Raw genomic sequence first — 21,135 nt, 5'->3', positions numbered from 1 at the left:
GGCAGACGCGAATTCGCATCAAACGAGTGAATGCACAAATAGCACTAACTAAATCATTCGTGCGTAACGTGCTTAACGCGCCAGACGCTCAATTCGCGCCATTCGCGCAAACTTGATGCGCGAACGAGGCTTATTCGCGTCTACCGCGCTGCTCTCTACGCCTCATTCGCGCCGCAGGAATTTTTTGCGTGCGTAACTCATCTTTGCATTGACTTGACACTGAAATCATTCACGTCTGACGCGCTATTCGCGTCCGGTGTGAACGTAGCATTAGTCAATTTCATGGTGACTTTTAAAAAAATTACTTCTAGTAAAAGTAAAACTTGCCCCAGTCTCTCCTCTATAGATGCTTGATATGATTTAGACGATATTCTCGAGGTTTAAAGAGATTTGTAGAAAAAAAAAAAACAATAATCTGAATGAGTCTCATCATATAACACATCAGTACATATGGAGTACTCTCACTTCATGTCTGTGTTCATCTGTGTATGAAAATACTGAATTATTGAGCGAAGCCCTGTTACCCTTATCACGCTTGAGCAAGCAAACACTGTTCGGCTGTGGAAATGCTTGTTTCTGAGTGTTTAACTTTTATTTGTGGGCAGGGGTTCGTCTTAAACATGAAATTATTACTTGGAATTATTATTGAAGACCTTTTTGGACAAAACAATGATGTCAGGTTGTGAGCGTTCTTGTTTTTATATGTATGTTTATGTGTGTGTGTGTGTGCAGTCAGTAGTCATCAGACCATGATGATTGGAGGAGTACTCAAATCGCCTAGCAACCACTCCGCTCTCAAAGGGGGGGGGGGGGGGGGGGGGGGGGGGGGGGTCAGCTGCCCGTTCATCCCTACACACACAGACGCGCGCGCTCACTACATCAGCACTCTTCCTGGCTCGCCACACACACACTAAAGCATGCTTGAGCTGTCATAGAGCGCTCCGCATTACACACTAATAGCTAAAGTGAGCAAAGAGGCATAGAGTAGGACTGACTGCTTCATGGGTGGGTCACTGCTGTAGGTGAGTGTGTTTTTCTGTGCTTTTTGGTCTCAGGATGTAACTTTCTGCACACACAGATTTAGGACCGCATGATATTGTGGGTTGACTTTGAGAGTAAGTCGTGTGTTTGCTTTGGATGAGTTGAGGAGAATAGGTTACGCTGAGAGTGTGTGGATGTGAATTATGTAATGAATGTGTTTTGAAGCGCAGTTATGAGATGCATTTGTATGTCAAGCATGAAAGAGAGACTATTTAACACAGTTCTCTCATATTGCTGTAAACACTGTAGGAACAAAATCAGTGGAAAATCACAAAAGGCACTGGCGATATTAAGTTGACGGACATTTACTTTAACCCTAAAACACAACAGAATGCAGTGCGTAATTCAGAATATGAGTAAAACACTTTTCACACACACACAATTCCTTCATATTAACACAGTACATTGGGCTCTATTTTACTGCTCTTTCTTAGTGTATAATAATGTGATGATTCTTGAAATAAATCAATATGTCAGACAGACAGTTCTCTTCTTTATGCCGTGGATTCGAGTACTTTTAGGTTTAAATCATCTAAATGTTTGGTAAAGAAATGTGTGCTGATAGACAGTTTGTTATGTTAAATGTTGACTGTCAGTTCACCTCCATTACTGAAGAAATCCTACCAATTACAAAACATATTCATGTTCGGATATCACCGCAATGCAGTGTTGTACAGCGCAGTAATAAAATGTTTATTTTGCATATAAAAATCGACATTAATTAGGTTAATGAAGTTGTGTATTGTACAGAGAGTCTGATTAGCAAAACTGCAGCCTGAACACAAAATCATTTTTATCCTAATATTTTTAAAAATATTTTTATTAAAATTAGCTCACACTTTAGTTTAGTGTCCAATTCTCACTTTTAACTAACTAACTACATATTAACAATGATATTAAAACACCTAATTACTGCTTATTAATAATTAGGTAGTTGAGTAAAGGAGAATTTGGTCATGCATTAATATGTGCTTTTATAAGTACTAATAAACAGCCAATATCATATGCATGTTATTAGACCCTAAACTAAAGTGTTACCAAAAATGTATTGTGTGTATAGCATTCAATGTCCACATTTTGAGATGTTAAATAACACAAGTGAGAGTACTCTACTGTACTGGTGTGTTGTAATATATGATATGAGACAATAATATTCAAACAAATCCCTGGGAAATTATCTAAATCTATTGGAGCAAAAGTCCTGTGAACATTTCTGAAAGTCAATTTCTGTATTGACACAAAAGTACGCATTCATATATCTTTTTTTTCTTTCCTTTAAAAAATAAATCTATAATTTGTCAAGTCATATTTCTGACTTTTGTTGTAAAAGGTTTGGTACACTCTGAGTTTTAGCCTATTTTCATAAGCATTATAGGTTTGTAGCAATAATGCTGCTATTGCTGGTTGAATTGACGTTTACCTGCTGGTTTCTGTGTTAATCAGCCTTCTGTTTTCAGTCACCGTCCTGCTGGAAGGCTTTTTTTGTCCAAGACTCACTTCAAGTTTCTTTTAATGTTTCCATATATAGCATCAGCCATATCTCCTCCATATTACTGTTAGATTCGGTCCACACACACACACTGTATGGGTTTGATGTGTGCTGTGCTTAAAGGAGTAGTTAACTTTGAAAAAAAAACTTTTGCTGATAATTTACTCACCCCCATGTCATACAAGATGTCAATGTCTTTCTTTCTTCAGTCGAAAAGAAATTAAGGTTTTTGATGAAAACATTCCAGGATTTTTCTCCATATAATGGACTTCAATGGGAACCAAACGGTTCAAGGTCCAAAAGACACTTTAAGTACAAACTGCAAACTTGTTCAAAGGGCTTTAAACGATTCCAGACGATGAATAATGGTCTTATCAAGCGAAACGATCGCTCATTTAATAAATAAACAACAAACTTTACGTTTTATAAGCTCAAACGCTCGCCTTGCTCTGTTCTGTGACGCTCTCCTCTTCGAACTCGTTCATCAAAATGAACAAATCTTTTTCCGAGTCATTTGGTTCATTCGGCGAAAGAAACGAACGAATTGATTCGGAAAAAGATTAGTTCATTTTGTTGAACGAGTTCGAAAAGGAGAGTCACGAACGTGCACCACAGAACAGAGCGAGGCGAGCGTTTGATCTTATAAAACTTAAACTTTGTTATTTAAAAAAAAAATGAGCGATCGTTTCGCTTGATAAGACCCTTTTTCATCGTCTGGAATCATTTAAAGCCCTTTGAACAGTTCACAGTTTGTACTGAAAGTTTATTTTGGAACTTTAACCGTTTGGTTCCCATTGAAGTCCATTATATGGAGAAAATCCTGGAATGTTTTCATCAAAAACCTTAATTTCTATTCGACTGAAGAAAGAACGACATGGACATCTTGGATGACATGGGGGCGAGTAAATTATCAGCAAAAGTTTTTTTAAAAGTGAACTACTCCTTTAATCTTGCTCTCATCTCATACAACATCTCATTCTTGTGCTTTTTAGCCCCAGACATGGATCTTTTTGAGTAATGGCGTATTTCTTATGGTTGATCGCAGTATATTTCTTTGCTTGTTCTGGGTGATTTGGCTTTTTGTACCTTCTTCCTATTTAAGACTTAACAGTAACACTTTACTTGAAGGGGTGTGCATAAGACTGACATGATGACAGCTTCATAATAATGACATGACATATGTGTGTTTGTGTTTATGCATGTTTGTGACAACTGTCATTAAGTGTCTTTCACTCAATAATGACGTTTTGAATGCAAATATGACATTGTTTAAGATGTCTTTGTTATGACACATTGACATAAACCGATACATCACAACCTGTCAGTGTCTTTGTCATGACAACTTGACATTAAATTAAGTTAAACTGTCATGTGGTTGGCTTTGACATTGGCTGTCATGAGGCCGTTATAACTGTGTCATGAATATTTTCCGTGACCTCAACTACAGCGGTACTAATTGAATTTGTCATTAAAATGTTATAATGGCCTCATGAAAGCCAATGTCAAAACCAATCACCTGACAGTTTTATGTAATGTTAACCAATAAAACTAAGTGGTTTCTTAAGTTTGATAATGAATCTGCTATGTCATGTTTATGACAGGTTGTGTTGTCTTAGTAATGTCAAGTTGTCAAAGACACTGACAGGTTATGATGTATTGGTTTATGTCAAGGTGTCATAACAAAGACATCTCAAACAATGTCATATTTGCATTAAAAATGTTGTAACTGAGCGAATGACACTTAATGACAGTTGTCACAAACATGCATGAAACAGTATCACATGTCATGATTATGAAGGTGTCATGTCGGTGTTATGCACACACCCCTTCAAGTACAGTATTATCGACTTTGCATAATAATCAGTAACTGGTTTTATCCAGAAAATACTAGATAATTTCATTATTTATTGATAATGATAATACTTTATAGGTTTTGTTGTTTAGAGAAACATATCAAAGAGAGGTGGGCTCCTGAATACTCTATAGTGTTGTTGTCCAGTAAGCAGAATGTCTTAATGGTCAGACTGGTGCCCCGCTGATGCTGGCAACTTACAGTCAGAAAAACTCAGAAGTCAAACTCTAATTATCCCAGCGCATGATGCGGGAAGCTGCTGTTGTCATGGCGACCAGACACTCTTATTACTTCTGAGTATTATCGTCAGGGTGCCATATATCTAACAGATGGTCTAAACTTTTTTTTTGTATACCATTTTTGCAGACACAATGGCTCGTTTCAGCGAAGAGCTTTTTAATTTCCTGTTGATATTATTGTGTTTCTGCTTTAATACAGATGCAATCGACTCGAGTTTACAGTGACCATGCTGCAGAACTAATGAGATTATTGAAGATGAGCTCTCGTCACCCTCACAAAACTCACCTTATGATTTATATGTGAGCGGAGAAATCTCAGATCTATGAGACAAGTAAAACTCTTAAAATATCTGAATCAATACAGTAGAAGACCTATAGTGTGAAATACCCCTTTCCAAAAGAAAGACAAATCTCTTTACTTATCTCAAGAGTTTCTCTTAACTTCGTGAGATACATTTTTACATTAATACAAGACTTGTTTAAGGATCCTATTAAATCTAAATGTGAATTTTGTAGCTTTTAGGCATTCAATTGTGTCATTATTACAATTTGAAATCATTACTCCCATCTTCTGTGTTACATGATCCTCCAGAAATCATTCTAATATGAGGATTGCTTCTCAAGAAACATTTCTGATCATTATCAATGTCGAAAGTAGTTGTGCTGCTTCATATTTTTGTGGAAAACATTACACTTTTTTTTCCCAAGTTTCTTAAATGGATAGAAAGTTCAAAAGAACAGCATTTTGAAGCATTTGAAATAGAAATATTTTGTAACATTCATAATCATGTTTTTTTTTTTTAGGTTTTAAAGTCACTTTTGATTAATTTATAGGAGAAATCCAGCGCAAAATGAACCTTTGGTCTAAAAAAAATGGGTACTTAGTCAACCGTTCTCTGAGATTTGTTTTCATGATAATCGAATGTAAAGAGTTTTATCTCTAAGAACTGTTTAGCGTATAATGCTAGTAATGGGGGCATATAATAAGTAAAGAGAAATGGCTAGTTTATACCACTAACAAGGCTCAAAATAGCCCCACACTAACACAGTAACATAATGAGGCTCCATACATGCAAAACGAAGCATTGAGAACTTTGTAAGTGTACAGACCATTTAATAAGAAGATACTTTGTGTATATAGACATTATACGCATTATACGCTTTTTAGAGATAAAACTCTTTGCATTCGATTATCATGAAAACAAATCTCAGAGGTAGCAATGTTTTATTAGACCTAAGGTTCATTTTGCGCCAGAGTTCTCCTTTAATGCATCCTTGGTGAATAAAAGTATTAATTTCTTTAAAAAATATTCTACTGATCCCAAACCTGTGTATGTTCATATAAACTTTTAGCAGTTAACCAACATTGCTAAAAATTTGTATCAATGGCATTTTTACATTAAAAACAAATACATTTATACAACAATCAAAATATACTTCTTCGTCATTGAATATCATGGAAAATATAGTTTTTTTTTAAAGGTCCCGTATTATGCCCCTTTTCACAAGATGTAAAATAAGTCTCTGATGTCCCCAGAATGTGTATGTGAAGTTTCAGCTCAAAATTTTTTTTACAGCATGTTTAAATTGTCATTTTTTGGGCGCTCAGAAAAACGCGCTGTTTTAGTGTGTGCCCTTTAAATGCAAATGAGCTGCTGCCAGTGTTGTAGTCGAGACCACCTCACTCGAGTCCGAGTCGACACCGAGACCAGAGAGAGTCGAGTCCGAGTCAAGACCGAGTCCATAGAGTGTCGAGTCCGAGTCGAGTCCAAGACCAGAGACGGTCGAGTCCGAGTCGAGACCGAGACCAGTGAGGGTTGATTACCTAATTTACTTTTATTTACTTAGAGAAATCCTTTTTTTTTTTTTTTTTACCGAATTTACTTAGAGTTTAAAAAATGATCAGTTTAGGGTAAAAAGGCCACATAGTAGGTGGTGTTAAAAGTAATTTTATTACAATTTGTCATGCGCAGTTGCGCACTAGAAAATCACCAATCACTGGGCGTGTCAATCAATTTAAAGAAATATTTTATTAACATACATTAATAATCATGAAAAATATTTTGAATTGAACTCGAGTGGACTCGGGAATAAGTCTGAGTCCTAAAAAAAAAAATGTTCGAGTACGAGTCAATTCCGAGTCTAAATGGACACGAGTCCATGACAAGACCAAGACCATTAAAATATGGTCTCGAGACCGAGTCCGAGACGAGTCCGAGTCTCGAGTACTACAACACTGGCTGCTGCTGCCGGCACAGGGGGCGGAGCTTCGGAGTCTCTCAGGACAATTTCATCTCACGGAATGATGATAATATAAGAAACTCTCAGTAACGGTGTTCATTTCGAGTCGGACAATAATGCCTACAGAGTCAGAGTGCTGTATAGAGATGGAACCGGTATAGTTTAGTAGTTTAATTACGGTTATTATAACGTATTTGTCATCTGCTTGTATTATTTATTAATAGCCTACAAGTCAGCTGTTTCGGACCAGGTCCGAATGATGATCAAACGGGATGTAGTCCAAACGGGCCGTTCGATATAGGCTACTTCTGTTAAATTAAATATCTCGCTTGGCATTGAAATTTGAGCTTTATAATTTTACAGATATTATTTATAGTCTAACAACCACATTACACACTATCTTAAGTTTGAAACATGGGATCACGAAGAACAGGACCTTTAATCTAGATCACTCTGCTCTACTCTTGATCTGTTTTCACTAATCTGGTGAGTTTAATATCTATGTTGTGTCTGTCTGTTCAGAGATTGAATACTCAGTTGTGTGGGTTGTGTAGTTGTGGGTTATGTAAGAGTTTGCTTGAGATATTCACACACCCTGAGCATGAACGCTTCATTACTCATTACTGTGCTCAGGTTGAATGCATGCAACTTAATGAAAAAAAAGCCTGCCACATTCAGTTTCACTCTACACAGTGTGTGTGTTCCTACTGAACTCTATTTTGGGTGCAAATTTGTACCCAGAAGTTTCCAAAACCCTCCCTTTAGGCATGTCATTTGTAAACTGGGTATAAAAATAAAGTTATTAAAGTTTTTATTTTATTTTATTTTATTTTTTAACGTTTCTGTGATGGGTTTAGGAGTAGGGTTAGTGTAATGGGACTGAATATACACTACAGTTTGTACAGTATAAAAACCATTACGTCTATGGAATGATAGCTTTTCCCCATTTAGATAGCTAAGTAAACGTGTGTGTGTGCTTTGAGGGTCTGGCTCTTCCCGCTATTGAAAACTCAATTTAAATTGAACTCATTACTGTCTGGCTGCTAGTTTAAATTGACAGCACTGCACAGCTAGTGATCTAATTCTTTTAGTTTTTAATGCTCCAGAAACACTGTATAAATCTGTGGTTTTGTGTGTGCATCTGACTGTGTAATTACATATCAGCCTCCACTAAGCACCTCTGGGCTGTCAAGTCTCCTCCAATCACAGCACCCCATTTAAGCCCTAGGGAATGCTGGGTAATCTGTCATGTTCTGTTGCTGTTTGTACATAATTAAGGTCATTAGTGTTTATTGTATAACATATATGCTATAATATATAATAAAATAATAATAACTATAATAAAATATCTCCACATCATCACACACCTTCCACCACACCTAGAGATTGGCATGGTTTTACTTCAGTTAGCCAAATAGCTGGTTTGATTTGCATTGAAAGATGATCTTATGGAAAGTACCCCATGCCAATCTCTAGGTGTGGTGGAAGGACTGTGATGATGTGGGGATATTTTAATTCCAAAGGCCAAGGGAACTTTATCAGGATGCATATTATCCTGGATCCATGAAATAACTGGCTTTTAAAAATAAAAATCTGCCTGACTCTATGGGAATTTAACATAGGGGTGTCCTGACTTATGCACCCTGTATTTTAAGGAAAAAACATTTATTTATTTATGATACATTATTCATTCACAAAGAAAATTGGTGTCCTTAAAGGTTGGAGTTTTCCTCATTTTTCTAATTAAGGCATTAAGATCAATTTCCAAAAGATGATTTTTTATTCCTCTTTTTAGGCAACTTTAGCATGGGTGCCAAAACTTATTCACACCACTGTATATATATATATATATATATGAAGAGTTCAGATGCAAAAGCCTCTAAATGCCATTTGAAATTTTCTTCTTTAATGATGATTTTTATCAAACTTGTATATTTAAGTTCAGTAATTTCACTTAAATAACAATTAATATGTAATTATCATTGCCATTTAAGTGAAATCACTGAACTTAAATATACAAGCTTGATAAAAATGATCATTAAAGAAGAAAATTTCAAATGGCACTTAGAGGCTTTTGCATCTGAACTCTTCATATATATATATATATATATATATATATATATATATATATATATATATATATGTTACATATTTACTGGGTTATTATAATTAAAGTGGCCCTATTATGCTTTTTCGATATACCTTAGTTTCATGCAGTGAGTAATACAGCTGTGTGTGAATGTAAAAGTCTGTAAAGTTTTAAAAATCAAAGTGCTCAACATTTAAAGTAATTATTTCCTAAAAGAAATAATAGATTTTGAACTGCTGAAACAAGTCATAAGCAATTCAGTCACTTCCTGTTACATTCCTACATAATAATGTAACAAATTTGCATAATGCCAGCCTATGGTCTTGATTGGCAATGTCTACTTAGTCCCGCCTTCAGACACTGTAGTTGTAGCTGAGACTGCAAGAGTTTGATTCGAATGATTCAATGATTGATTTGAATTCTGCTTGAAATTAATACGGCAAAAGAAAGAAATCCAGACTAATTCTCCCCAAATTCTGTGCAATCACCATGGAAATGATTAAAGTGATTACGCAACCCACGCTCAGCTCATCAGTTCTAAAAGACAAGGTATTTTTAAATGACATTTTGGGGGATTTTTCTTCTTTATTGTACAGGGGTGCGTTTCCCGTACAACGACGTAGTTCGCTGTTTCACTACCATAGTACGATGCATCGTTGGAAAAATCAACTAGCTAGTCACGACTGTTTCCCGAAACCCACTGTCGCAAAGTATCGTTCAACCACGTTGGTTTCGCACGAGGTGGAGTAATAACTGCTTTTAATGAAACGGTTTGAGATCCAATTAACGCTAGATTTGTTTTATATAAATTACAGGCATGTCATCTGAGGACTATTTCTAATTGTTCTCAGTTGTTTTGCTTTATTACCAGACTCAATATTTGGCTCGTTCTTGCATAGTGGAGCGTGTTCGCACATGCGCACTTTTCAAACACGTTACTTCAAATTTCTTGACAAACTAAAAGACGTAAATTACATTTGTATGTATAAATAAAAGGCACCGGTTGTACTGAATGTCAGCTTGCTTATTTTGCTCAAGATAAGGATTTATTACCTCCAAATGTGTTGCAATATAGAAATGATGCCTCTAACCACAGGTTGAGAGCTGTCGTTCAAACCACACAACTTTGCGATGCTGTTTGCGAATGTCCGTTGGAACGATGGTTTCGGGAAACACCGACTCGTTAAACTATGCTGATAACGACGGAACTTGCGACCATAGTTGGCTAACGATGCTTTTGGGAAACGCACCCCAGGACTCCAATCACAGTTGCATCTTATGTTGGCGCATGGCCAAAAAGACAGTCGGTTGTTTGTTTTTATGAAGAGTCTGTTCTTGCTGGAATTTTAACCTTTGACACTGTGCCTGGTGCTTGTATACTTCTCCAAACCCACACACAATCTGCATCTGCAAAGCAAAGTTATATCAGTCACAATTCTACATATCTCTCCCTCCTTTCGTGTTCATTATGTATTTAGTCTAATTTGAGTGTGCTTTCAGCTACCAATAAGTACAGTATGGAAAATTCTGTATGTATTCTTTGAAAATCAGTACCAAAATGTGACATTTTTTGTGGGTCTGCCCACCGCTGACACTTAACACTTCTGAAGTAACACAATTCTACAAGAAACTTTTTTTATGATCGCTTTTACACACAAACTGTCTTTATCATCATTAAATATAACTGTTTCAGAAGCTCCTCATATGAAGAAGTGCTTTGTGCAGTTAGACTCATTACCATACAAAGATAAATCATTACAAATACAATAGAAACAAGACGCAAGATGCAATTAAAGGTACTCTACGACTATGTAACTTTTCTTTTTAATAAAAAATAAACAAAGTTCAAATGAGTTAAGACATCATCAATCGTTCTACCAAAACGTGCTTTTGTCTTACTCTGATTAGCTATGTTATAAGTAGGGTTGGGTATCGAGAATCGAGTATCGATTGGAACCGAGACTAACTTTTCGTTTTTCCCGGAATCGTTCAAAAGTTAAAATTTTGATTCCTAGTTTCGATATTCACAGTCCGCCGAGCGGAAGAAGAAACCGCTGAACAACACCAACAAAGAAGCGTCTACCGGAAGTGTTGGCATAACCACGCGAGTCGAACATGAGTACCTTACGACGGCGATCCAAAATGTGGCTTCACTTTTCTAAAAATAACGAAATCTCGGCAAAATGCAAAATTTGTGTATTTCCTTCAGAAAGGATTATTTCCTTCTGAAAGACCGTTGGTTAGCAAGGTTAGCTAAACTTTTTTGACCCTGCCTCTAAAAAGAATCGGAATCGAGAATCGTTAGGAACCGGAATCGAAACAAGGAATCGCAATCGGAATCAGAATCGTTCAAATTCAAACGATACCCAACCCTAGTTATAAGGTGTTATAAGCTATGTTATATGTTATAATATTATAAGGGTTTATTTTTTAGACTGGGCAGGATGGTTTTCATAGGAAATTTATGTACATTTACGAAGAGGGAACAAGACGCTGCGTTGAAACGCTGTGGAGACGCCTCTGCGTGATTGCATCGTAAAGCACTATAGAATCAGTCCATACACCTGAACCAAACAATTACCCATTTTCCACCAAAAAAAGAACTGGTTCGGAACTGGTGCTGGTTCAAAGTTGGTTAGGAGTTGGTTCAACTTGCGAACCGCTTCAGAACCTATTTGTTTTTCCACTGACTAGAGCGCCCAGGGAACGACGTCGTTACGCCACTGTGTACTTCGCCATACGCCTTAGCTAGAAACGCTTGCAAATACAACATTACTTTCGGATTATCTCTAACTCGTATACCAAGAAAGCTTTAAAAACAATTGAAATATGTAAGTCTTTTAATCTTTTCGTTTGATATGTAATTTTTTCTGATAAGTTACGTACCCCTGTAATTGTGTCTTTTTTTCTTTCCATTTATTTGTTCTATATTGTGACTTTTCTTCTTTGCTTATGATGTCTTCAATAAAAAAATTACAAAATAGAAACGCTTGCGTTAACTTCAAGCATAATATTTACAAAGGCGGACTCCATCGTGTTTCTGCAAATGTTTCTCTTGGCTTTGCGATCCTTTATTATAGTCAGAAATGATGTTTAGGACACATCTAAACCCGCCCCAGACCCCGACGTAAGCATGACGTGGTAAAAGAACGGTTCTAGTCCAGCAAAGAGTTGGTGCCGCTTTGGAACCAGTTCTCCTGGCCGAGAACCGGTTCTTTGGCTGTCGAAACACAAAAAACTGGTTCGCGCGCAGGCACCGGCTCCGAACCGACTGTCAAAATGCTTTGGTGGAAAAGGGGCTAATGTCAGCTTCTGATAGGCTGAAGCAAGTCGATCATGGGTATGCCGGACGTATGGCAGGATGATGCAGTGTCTCGTTCCCTCTTGAGGGAACTAAGGTTACATATGTAACCGAGATGTTCCCTTTCAAGGGAACTCAAGCTGTGTCGAAACGACGCTGTGGGAACACTATATCCACGCCGCCATAAGAGCAAGTGTCCATTTGTAAAATCAATGCGCACATCCAGAAGAAAGCAATATAATAAAGCCAGGGGATGACGATGATGACCGCAGTGAGCAGAATCCCAGAAGATAAACAGGTGCACTTTAACCAATGAGAGGACAGTTTACTCACATGTGACTTGTGAAAGCGAACTGAACCGAAAAGAAATTGCAGCATTTTAATCCCTCTTTTGGAAGAAAGTAAACGATCTACTGTACGGGTCCAAGAACGCCTCTAGACTCTGAAGACACACTTTGACACTTTTGATGTTGTTGCATTAGATAACAAATGACAATCTGAAATCATTAATTTTCCCTTATGTCAGTTCAAACTGATATGATTTTCTTTTAACCTTTCAAAAGAACAGAAAAATATCAAAAGAAGTGCTTCATGATTTTCAAGCGAACAAGTGTCCAAACACATTTTGAAGCTCACAAATGCAGACTCACTCTCTTGACTGTTGTGTTCATTATTGTGGGATTTATCGATAGACATAATGACATATTAGGTTATGTTTGTGTGATTTATGAGCTGCATCAGTCAGAGATAATGACTTGCCCTCTTTTAGAGAGACGTCCACTCCCCAGAGAGTGGGACACTCATATCTGTGGCCCAGAAAGGTCGTATTAACTGTCCCAGGTGTCCTGGTTAATGGCTCAGGCCGCCTCCGTGTCATTAGTCACTGAGATTAATTTATTGGCACCTCTTTTTACTAAAACATCGCTTTGAGAGTGATAAAATCTACGTATTCTGTCACATTCCTTCTAAATGATGATATTTATGAAATTTATTTAAATCCTATAGAGAATGTGATGTATAAAGTTAAGGTCTTCCGTTCTGTATTGGGTTTGATGGATCAAAACAGAATTAATGGACATATTGAATATGGTCTTTGGGGATGTGTGAAACCTGTGCATGTGGTGGGGTCTTAAACACATTACCTGGACTTTCTGCTCTCTCGCCAAACACTAAATGGGCACTAATCTCTCTCATGTGTCTACACTTAGCAGATGTTTTTGTCCAAAGCAACTTAAAGTAAACTAATGCTCTCCTCCAGAGAAATCCAAGGTTAAGTGCCTTTCCCAATGGCACTATCTGTCTGTCTATCTTCAATTTGCTGTCAGCTGTAGATACTACACTCTAAACAATACTGGGTTGTTTTAACCCAATTTTGTGTCAAATATGGACAAACCCAAATGTTGGGTTAAAAATCTAATTAATAAATTGAACCCAATGGCTGGGTTTGTCCACATTTGACCCAAAATTGAGGCGAAACAACCCAGCATTTTTTAGAGTGTAACTGAACTGTCTAATAACTTTGACTGACTTTGTCTCTCTGATTATCATATTTTTTTCTGCAAAATATTTTTTTTGCTTCAAGAAAAGGAAAATAATAATAATGAACACTGCAATATTTCTTAATAGTTTGCTAATTGTTAGTGCAGAACACCAGACAAATGACAAAAGTGAGATTACTAATGAAATAAATTTAATCAAAATTCTTTCAACCCTATGAACACTTATAATATTACATTATTCAGTTCATACTTAAGTATATTCTTTTAATGTATATTATATCCATAAGTACTTCTTTCTCACAAGGGTGATCTTTAACACCATGAAGTTAGGATTTGGTCCACTATATTAAGACATATTTGATAGAGGGATAAAAATACATTGCATAGTGAGACTTTAAGTCTCACTGCAAGTGTGTGTATGTCAGAAATGTGCATATGTGTGTGACCTGTGAGTGCTGTCTGGTCTTTCATTCAGAAATATTGATTTAATCCAGCATAATCTCTTCTGATCTGCAGTCAAAGCTGATTTAAGAGATTACTGATGGTACTGCCTCCTAACTCTTCTGAAACTGCTTTCTTTATGTGTTCTTAGATGAGTCCATCATTCTGGGCTGCAACTATAAAGAAAAACTAGGCTACTTTGGCTAGAAACCTAATTGGATGTTTGGGAACTAAAAAGAAAAAACAGACTCAGATGAGGTTTATGTTTTTTTTTTTCATGTGTGTATTTTGCTATCTCTGATTTAAGGACTCAAAATAAGAGGTACGAAAAGGAAAGTTATGATGAAAGATTAAAAAAACAAACAGGTTTTCTTTGGAATAACTGATGAAGCTTACACAAAAAGACCAGGAACATGTACTAAGGCATCATCAACTCATTACTCATTTACTCAATTTCTTTGTATTTGCTGTCTTTGACTGCACTGTTTGTATCTTTCAGAATTACCGTCAGTGTATGGCTGGTCTACTGGTCCCTCCCTATGGTGTTATGGATAGTGTCCCAAATGCTGACAGTAAGTACAAACACTTGTCTTCATTCTTAAAGGGCCTGTTCACCCAAACAATGATACGTGTGCCAAAATGTATTCACTGATGTTGTTCCACACATGCATGTGTGGGTGGTGATGGCGCAGTGGATAAGACACATGCCTTTGGTGTGAAAGACCCGGGTTTCGAATCCACTGTGAGGCACCAACTTGTCCCCCAAAAGCAAACCGTAGAAACGGCCTGTGCTGAGGAAGGATAAAAATATAAATGTATAGCTGCGTTTCCACTGCAGGAACTTTCCCCAAGAACGAGGAACTTTGGGGTGGTACTCGGTGTGTTTCCACCGCAGGAACTTTCCCCAAGAACGAAGAACTTTGGGGTGGTACTCGGTGTGTTTCCACCGCAGGAACTTTCCCCAAGAACGAGGAACTTTGGGGTGGTACTCAATGTGTTTCCACCGCAGAAACTTTCCCCAAGAACGAGGAACTTTGGGGTGGTACTCGATGTGTTTACACCGCAGGAACTTTCTACAGGAACGAGGAACTTTGGGGTGGTACTCGATGTGTTTCCACCGCAGGAACTTTCTACAGGAACGAAGAACTTTGGGGTGGTACTCAGTGTGTTTCCACCGCAGGAACTTTCCCCAAGAACGAAGAACTTTGGGTTGGTACTCGATGTGTTTACACCGCAGGAACTTTCTACAGGAACGAAGAACTTTGGGGTGGTACTCGGTGTGTTTCCACCGCAGGAACTTTCCCCAAGAACGAGGAACTTTGGGGTGGTACTCGATGTGTTTTTCCACCGCAGGAACTTTCTACAGGAACGAGGAACTTTGGGGTGGTACTCGGTGTGTTTCCACCGCAGAAACTTTCCCCAGGAACGAAGAACTTTGGGGTGTTACTCAGTGTGTTTCCACCGCAGGAACTTTCCCCAAGAACGAAGAACTTTGGGGTGGTACTCGATGTGTTTACACCGCAGGAACTTTCTACAGGAACGAAGAACTTTGGGGTGGTACTCGGTGTGTTTCCACCGCAGGAACTTTCCCCAAGAACGAGGAACTTTGGGGTGGTACTCGATGTGTTTTTCCACCGCAGGAACTTTCTACAGGAACGAGGAACTTTGGGGTGGTACTCGGTGTGTTTACACCGCAGGAACTTTCTACAGGAACGAAGAACTTTGGGGTGGTACTCGGTGTGTTTACACCGCAGGAACTTTCTACAGGAACGAGGAACTTTGGGGTGGTACTCGTTGTGTTTCCACCGCAGGAACTTTCTACAGGAACGAGGAACTTTGGGGTGGTACTCGGTGTGTTTACACCGCAAGAACTTTCTACAGGAACGAAGAACTTTGGGGTGGTACTCGGTGTGTTTCCACCGCAGGAACTTTCTACAGGAACGAGGAACTTTGGGGTGGTACTCGGTGTGTTTCCACCGCAGAAACTTTCCCCAGGAACGAAGAACTTTGGGGTGTTACTCAGTGTGTTTCCACCGCAGGAACTTTCCCCAAGAACGAAGAACTTTGGGGTGGTACTCGATGTGTTTACACCGCAGGAACTTTCTACAGGAACGAAGAACTTTGGGGTGGTACTCGGTGTGTTTCCACCGCAGGAACTTTCCCCAAGAACGAGGAACTTTGGGGTGGTACTCGATGTGTTTTTCCACCGCAGGAACTTTCTACAGGAACGAGGAACTTTGGGGTGGTACTCGTTGTGTTTACACCGCAGGAACTTTCTACAGGAACGAGGAACTTTGGGGTGGTACTCGTTGTGTTTCCACCGCAGGAACTTTCTACAGGAACGAGGAACTTTGGGGTGGTACTCGGTGTGTTTACACCGCAAGAACTTTCTACAGGAACGAGGAACTTTGGGGTGGTACTCGATGTGTTTTTCCACCGCAGGAACTTTCTACAGGAACGAGGAACTTTGGGGTGGTACTCGATGTGTTTACACCGCAGGAACTTTCTACAGGAACGAGGAACTTTGGGGTGGTACTCGTTGTGTTTCCACCGCAGGAACTTTCTACAGGAACGAGGAACTTTGGGGTGGTACTCGGTGTGTTTACACCGCAAGAACTTTCTACAGGAACGAAGAACTTTGGGGTGGTACTCGGTGTGTTTCCACCGCAGGAACTTTCTACAGGAACGAGGAACTTTGGGGTGGTACTCGATGTGTTTACACCGCAGGAACTTTCTACAGGAACGAGGAACTTTAGGGTGGTACTCGGTGTGTTTCCACCGCAGGAACTTTCCCCTAGAACGAGGAACTTTGGGGTGGTACTCGGTGTGTTTACACCGCAGGAACTTTCTACAGGAACGAGGAACTTTGGGGTGGTACTCGATGTGTTTCCACCGCAGGAACTTTCCCCAAGAACAAGGAACTTTGGGGTGGTACTCGATGTGTTTTTCCACCGCAGGAACTTTCTACAGGAACGAAGAACTTTGGGGTGGTACTCGATGTGTTTCCACCGCAGGAACTTTCCCCAAGAACAAGGAACTTTGGGGTGGTACTCGATGTGTTTACACCGCAAGAACTTTCTACAGGAACGAGGAACTTTAGGGTGGTACTCGGTGTGTTTCCACCGCAGGAACTTTCTACAGGAACGAGGAACTTTGGGGTGGTACTCGGTGTGTTTCCACCGCAAGAACTTTCTACAGGAACGAAGAACTTTAGGGTGGTACTCGGTGTGTTTCCACCGCAGGAACTTTCCCCTAGAACGAGGAACTTTGGGGTGGTACTCGGTGTGTTTACACCGCAGGAACTTTCTACAGGAACGAGGAACTTTGGGGTGGTACTCGGTGTGTTTCCACCGCAAGAACTTTCTACAGGAACGAAGAACTTTAGGGTGGTACTCGGTGTGTTTCCACCGCAGGAACTTTCCCCTAGAACGAGGAACTTTGGGGTGGTACTCGGTGTGTTTACACCGCAGGAACTTTCTACAGGAACGAGGAACTTTGGGGTGGTACTCGGTGTGTTTACACCGCAAGAACTTTCTACAGGAACGAAGAACTTTAGGGTGGTACTCGGTGTGTTTCCACCGCAGGAACTTTCTACAGGAACGAGGAACTTTGGGGTGGTACTCGATGTGTTTACACCGCAGGAACTTTCTACAGGAACGAGGAACTTTGGGGTGGTACTCGGTGTGTTTACACCACAGGAACTTTCTACAGGAACTTGGAACTTTGGGGTGGTACTCGGTGTGTTTACACTGCAGGAACCAGGGTCTCAATGAAGTTCCGGGTAAAAATTACCCCCCAGAAAGTCCCTGCTGGCGAGGTAGTAATTTTTCAGAGTTCGGGAACTTTTGGGGTGGGACTTGTGCGCTGAACATGGTGATTGCTTCTTACGACTTGTTCTTTCTGCCCGATGGAGCGCGTTCGTCCCATCCATCTCACGGTCAATAATAGGGATGGGGCCGATCCGATCCAGTATCGGTATCGGGACCGATACCAGCATAATTCACGTATCGGATTTTTCCGATCCAACCTGCGGAGAAATCCGATATTTATGATCCATGTCTACGCTTTAACGTTGTCTGCTGAAATGACTCCAAAAGTGATTCCCGCCGGGCCTGCTAGTCTGCTATAGCTGGCTGCAAACTGTGGAATGGATACCCTGAACGGAGGTGCAGCTCAATCAGTGACTGTAAAACATAGGGCTCAATGAGACACACCCCCGCTCAGGAAATCCATTCCGCAGTTTGCAGCCAGCTAGCAGGATAGCACTGCTATAACATGTTCGCTGTGTGGAAATCATATAGTGGAACTGGAAACACCGCTGCAGTGCAGAGCAAGACAGCAAAGTGCAATGTTTGCAAAGCCGTATTAATTAAACTATTTGATGCATGTTTGCAATTCGCAGTCCAGAAGAGAAAGAGAGAGATCTCTCACGCGGTGCAACAGCAAGCACAACATGACAGCCCGGCGTAATGAGTGACGACAGAGGAAACGTAGCCTGGTTACACTTTAGATCTGTGATATTAGTCTGATTTCCAAATATTAAAGAATATATTGAGGTAAAAAAAAACCATTAAAAACAATAGCCGCATTCTCCCTAAAACTCAAACTTTAAGACAAAATCAGCACGATCGATGATTGTAGTAAAATGCAGTCTCTGCTGTTACTAAATTGCATCACGCTTTTAATAATAAAAAGCTATTAAAAGCACAAAATTTGCGCAAGAGATGCTGTTCCCAGTGCGGCGCGCTCCGAAACAGACCGCAACAAGACAAGCAAATTATACTCTGGGCTTCATATGCGCGTCTAAACGATCAAATGTAGCCTGCACAAAAATGTCAAACCGACCGACTTGGAGATTAACACTTAAACAATTTATTATGTCTAAAATGAACGTAGTTATGGAAATATTTGGGAGAAAATATGGTGCATCAGTAGACTATGAAATCTGAACTCGTTCTTAAAGGGGCAGCAGTATAAATGTGACGATTGCGACATTACTGAGAATCAAACAACCAAAGGCAAAGAGAAAATCACTCACAGCTCTTGAATGAATTACTTCAGCTTTAATAAGCATAAATCTATCTATGATAAACTTTGCAGTGCTATTTTACTTTTGATTACTTTATTATAATTCTTTTTAAGACCATACCTGAATAATGTTTGTAGACCTTCCTGAAATTAAAGCACTGTGTAGGCCTGTATAATGTGTATCTTTGTTTAATTGTCTATCTATTGTTTAATATATATATATATATATATATATTTATATTGACATACATACATACGTACATATCATCCTTGCCTGTAGAGAAGAGTTTATTTCAGCATCATATAAAATCAACAATAATGATAAATACTATTAAAGCAAACACAGCTCTGGTATCGGAAAAGTATCGGTATCGGCCGATATCCAAAGTCAGGTATCAGGATCGGATCGGAAGTGAAAAAATGTGGATCGGTGCATCCCTAGTCAATAATAAACGTCTACTTTTATATCTAGCATTACGAGCTTTCTGAATATGCTTTGGGTGCTTGTCTCTTTTCTGTTTTGTTAATTACCTCGTTAGTAAACCAATCGCACACAAAATCAGCACAGCTTGAATCTCCTCCATACAAAACTCAAAACAAATGTGCAGACTGGGAGGAGCAGTCACACGCAGTTAAACGTCAATACATAATCTTCCCGCCCCGGACCGGTACATTAGTCCGCGGTGTAAACGCAGTAAGCAAGCAATCTGGGGCAAAAAAAGTTCCTGTGACAAATATTTCCTGGTAATTGCGGTGGAAACGCGGCTTATGTTCCTTCAGGTCTATCAGCGCAAACCAACCAGTTCATGTTAAATTCAACATTTATTTTATATTTTTTTCAAATAAAAAGTTGAATACAAAATGGTTGTATTTTTAATGCTAATAGGACCATATTGTAAATTGTTACAGATATATTTATGTTGCTGTGCAGAATTTAGTACGAGTCATTGCTCTCTATTTATATGAAGAGGGGTGTGCTGTTTTATCATAGATAAGAGTCTTCCAGGACTGGATACTTTAAGAGAGTTATTGTTCCTGCAGGAGAAAACATTTGTGGTTTGGGTAATGGCCCACCCCTGCTCCCTGTGCCCCCTCAGGGCCCATTACTGAAGATTACACACATCCTGCATCCCCCTGATGACTTTACAGACGATATTTAATCTTCTTGCTTAACTATATGATTGATGCTCATTTTAGATTTTAAAGACTTGATATTTATTTAATTAATAGATTTTTTTTCCCCCATAGGAATGCCTGACAAAGAGAATCTGAGCAACAGTTCACCCGGATCATCATCCAAACACTTAAAAAAGGTTTGTTTTAACCCTAAAATACAAGCATCTATCTTTGACATCTTCCACTGTTCATCAGGACATGTTCATTATCCTGTCTCCTGTCTCTGTGATTGTCATCTTGTGGACACCAAAAGTGAAAGGTCTGTCATAAATGCTGATTGAGGTTTTAATTGTAATGTTACTCATTCAACAATAGTATACCATTGCTGTGTAAGACTGTGTATGTTCACGTCTGCCTGCATAATAACTTTTTTTCAAGACGTTTTTTGCCCTCATTATAAGGTGGTTTGTTAAAAATGTAGTGCTACTGTGAAATCCGATGCAAGCTCTCTGCGGCTTCATGCCTGGCATCAGGAAGCAAACTTATTGTGAAACGTCTTTTATAAATAAGCAATATCTAAAAACTTGCACAGAAAATGAATTTCTCCTAGTCGGCTAATGGAAAGTTTCTTAAAGTCCATTTAATACAGTGTTGGACTCATCTGATGAGCAGAGAGAGTTTGATTATTGTTATTTCTCCTGTTTGCGTCAGTTCTGATAAAACCACATCCTTCCTTCCCACCATCTCCTCCATAGAATTCAACATTTGTTTGAAATTTAAAAATGAACTAGGCAGCTCT

General features: G+C 39.0%; 1 protein-coding gene across 3 annotated transcripts in view; it reads left to right on the top strand.

The window, feature by feature from the left end:
• The window catches only part of rapgef4a (Rap guanine nucleotide exchange factor 4a), a 94,798-nt gene that overhangs the window by 35,099 nt on the left and 38,564 nt on the right, over nt 1-21,135 (top strand). For 2 of the 3 annotated variants that reach the window (XM_039647262.2, XM_039647260.2), the window contains exons 5-6: nt 14,692-14,764; nt 20,469-20,533. In XM_039647262.2, the coding sequence (XP_039503196.2) occupies nt 14,692-14,764; nt 20,469-20,533 (138 nt within the window). Of the gene's footprint in view, nt 1-887; nt 1,023-14,691; nt 14,765-20,468; nt 20,534-21,135 lie in introns of those variants that run through there. The other variant, XM_089132989.1, reaches the window with a different exon arrangement.

Source organism: Pimephales promelas, chromosome 7 (assembly GCF_988280905.1).
Source record: "Pimephales promelas chromosome 7, fPimPro1.hap1.1, whole genome shotgun sequence".
Lineage (NCBI taxonomy): Eukaryota > Metazoa > Chordata > Actinopteri > Cypriniformes > Leuciscidae > Pimephales > Pimephales promelas.
The sequence above is the reverse complement of the archived record's forward strand: the minus strand, read 5'-3'. Positions and strand labels throughout refer to the sequence as shown.